The sequence below is a fragment of the Charadrius vociferus genome, unplaced genomic scaffold (genome assembly GCF_000708025.1).
Source record: "Charadrius vociferus isolate BGI_N301 unplaced genomic scaffold, ASM70802v2 scaffold260, whole genome shotgun sequence".
Classification (NCBI taxonomy): Eukaryota; Metazoa; Chordata; class Aves; order Charadriiformes; family Charadriidae; genus Charadrius; species Charadrius vociferus.
This window is the reverse complement of record NW_009646410.1, coordinates 1,602,117-1,605,386: the sequence shown is the minus strand read 5'-3', so window position 1 is coordinate 1,605,386 and position 3,270 is coordinate 1,602,117. Positions and strand designations below refer to the sequence as shown.

The window sequence follows — 3,270 nt, the reverse complement described above, 5'->3', positions numbered from 1 at the left end:
ATGGAATGAGGGTGTTTGCTGACCTTGTTCTGACGACAGAAAAGTCATTTCGGGGTGAGACTGTGCCTTGAGCTTCTACAGGGACCTGTTGTCTCGGGCATAGGATCAAGGGAGTTTTTTCTCCAGTAAGGATTGCAAGAAAGGTAGTAGTTGCCATTTAAAAACGAGGTACAATCCAAAAAAAAAAACTGCTAGGAAAATTTCAATTAAAAGAAGTGAACTCATAATGCATAGATTGGTTAAATGTGCACAATTGTAAATATAGACAATAATTTACAGGCTTTTCTCTTGAAATATTAGTGCTGCTACGAGGAGACAAGTGTGACTTACTTATAATGACTTACCATAACATTTCCATACTGTAAATGAGACAGATTAAGTTGACATTATATATTACTTAGCTGTGTACCAATTAGCTAAACAAATGCTATGAATTCCGTCATTTATGATGGAAGCTACATAAAAATTGTATAATTACCGCAGTGAGTCATCTAGTTAAATGGCACTCCTATATGGACGAATTGATTTCAATGCAAGATTAATAGCCTTTTGCTGCTGTTTTACGTGCTTGCCAAAGACCATACTACCTTGTTGCTAAGCATCATTAATGGATTAAAATAAGGGTTCTGCATAATTCCTACGGTGTATCTTCAAACAGCTTGTTTAGTTTGTGCACTAGCCTAGCGCTTGTTAGCCCTACGTAACACACGGGTCTGGAAGGCTGACACGTGCGAAGGAGGTTAATGCAATCCTAGGAACTCTTTCAAAAGCTCACAGGTTTTCTTGTGGATGACTTCACGGAGTTTCCGTACCCGCCGGATGCTGGAGGTCCCCACAAAGCTGTCTGGCTGTAGGACAGCCATGCCGTTGTGGACATCTCCCATGATGATGAGCTGGCCGTCCACTGTGGTCATGTTGGGACATGGGCAGCTCCAGTCCATGTTCAAAAGCGTGATTTCTAGTGGTTCCTTCCCTAGGAACTTTAATCCCATTTTTTCATCTTTGAGAATCTCCTCCACTGTCACCAGGGCATGTCCCGAGTCTTGGTCTTCGGTCAGCTCTGTTATCCGGCCCAGGATAACAAAGTCGCTTTTGCAGAAGCTTGTCACCAGCTTCTGGCGCGGTTTGCAGGCTTTGCAGTGCGTGTTCTTCGGGAAAGGGCACATCTCTTCACAGGCCTCCCGGCTCTCAAAGTTGTTCTCGTTGCCTCCACACCCGCCATAAATGAAGGACTGGCACTGCTTTGTCAAGCTGTTATAGGCCCATCTGGGCTCATAGGCCTTGCAGTGACCTTGGAGGGCTGGCAGATTGCAAATGTTGATTGGGCCATTCATGCACGTTAACATACAGTTCTCGTAGGTCTCAAAGTGGTTGAGGTTGCTGTTACAGTTCCCATAGATGAAAGTAAAGCAGTTGTTTTTCTTTGCATCATAGTACCACCTGGTCTGCTCTTCCCCACAGTCTTCGCTGTCTGGTTGCTTCAGGCACTCATCGGTTGGAAAATGTGTTTTGTTTTGGGAAGCTTCTTTGGATGTGGGTTCTCCTTTGATGACTGACAAAGGGAAATCAACCCTGAGAAGGCCACCGCTGTTTTTGGCGGTGCAGGTGTAGATGCCTGTGTCTTGCAGCTGGGTGTTGTAGATGACCAGCTGGGCAATGTTGGTGACCACAACGTTCCCTCTGACGTGATTTGGCTTCATAATGACTTTGTCTTTCCCATCAACCTGCTTCTCCCATGTGATTTCTGGCTTGGGTCTCCCTGTAACGTCACAGAGGAAGCTGACGGTCTCTCCCACGTAGACTGACTGATGGACGGGGTTGTTCACTAGAGCAGGCGGCAAGATATCAATGACCGTTGTTTCAGAATAGGCAGTAGTAGGGCGAGCTGTTGTTTCTGGTGGGATAGGGCTGGTGTTTGGCCAGGTGAGATGGTACCTACAGGTGACTACATTCAGTGTAATGCCTTTGATGCAAGCTTCTGCATCCATGTAGCATTTGTTGTAGTAGGTGAGCCCGTCTGAGGCACAGGTGAAGCTCGGCTCCTTCTCACACCTGTCCTTGCACTTGCAAACGGGTTGCCCGTCCCAGATGTCGCACTCTGAGCCTTGCTGGATGCACATGAAACGGTCACAGGTTGCCTCTTTGGGCATTCCCACCGGCCCTTTTTTCCCCTTGACGTCCATGTACCGAGCCGCCACGCAGCTCTTCGTTCCACAGACATTAGGGCAGCACTTCTCAAAGGTCTCACACTCCTGCAGGGAAAGAAAATGACCCAATCATTACTGGGGACAGAGTAAAGTCCTTTTTAGAGACCAAGCAAGCAGAGTGCCCAGAAATTTTCAAGGTGATAGCTCAGGAGACCCGGCCTGCCACACATTTCTGTGGTCCAAAACTCGGTGTCCCCACTGGGAATGAATAGAAACATCCCTCCAGCATCTCCCGAGAGGTGTCTAAACACCCTGGAGTTTCTGAAGTGCTTCAGGAGAAGACTTTCGAGAAGGAAAATGTATTTCTGTTTCTTAAACACTAACCTCACCATAAATCTTTCCTAGAGTCACATGGACTTCTTGACTACCAAACCAACAACCCCCCTTCCGCGCTCTCCGAAATGCCTGAGGACAAGCCCCGAGAAACAAGAGCGGATGGAAAGTCTTATCATATGGCTGTAGGCAGTAATCCTTCTTATTTTCCACAGAAGTATGTAAAGTATTATTTGAATTCCCTGAGACTAACAGCCTACTCTCGGAGGTGAAACTGCCAAGGATTTATAATTGTTCACATTGTAGAGGAAATAATAGAATATCTCGAAAGTAAGGAAATACTTGCTCCGAAAATAATTTTTCTATGGTATTTAGAAAAACAAACCCCAAACAGCTCATTATTGCCTCTCTGTCCTATTTTAGTCCTATTTTCAAATGCAGCATCGCTCTTCTAGTGATTTATTACACCCGTCTCAGCTACAGTCAGCTCTAAATTGCAGTTAATTTTAGCAGAATTTTCATCTTCTGTGCAGAAAAGGTATTTGATATGTGTGATCACAGCTGCTGTGTTGTTATGGATTACTTTAAGGGACCGTGAACACTGCTACAGTGTACACAATGGGGCACACTTCCACCGTGTGATAAACCTCTACAACCCCCCCGAAATCCAACGGCTTTCTCCGTAAGTGAGAACAAAATGTTTTTTAAGTTACCAAACTAAACAGCTTCCCCCGAGTCCAGTATCCTTTCCTTATTGGGAAAAAGATGACCTAATAACATAACTCTTTCC

At 45.4% G+C, this 3,270-nt stretch overlaps 1 protein-coding gene across 1 annotated transcript in view; it reads right to left on the bottom strand.

The window, feature by feature from the left end:
* Nucleotides 1-238: 238 nt before the first annotated feature.
* Nucleotides 239-3,270, bottom strand: part of WFIKKN2 (WAP, follistatin/kazal, immunoglobulin, kunitz and netrin domain containing 2) — a 4,931-nt gene continuing 1,899 nt past the window's right edge. Inside the window, exon 2 of the mRNA XM_009879728.1 lies at nucleotides 239-2,252. Within this exon, the coding sequence (XP_009878030.1) occupies nucleotides 741-2,252 (1,512 nt within the window). The 3' untranslated portion in view covers nucleotides 239-740. The remainder of the gene's footprint in view (nucleotides 2,253-3,270) is intronic.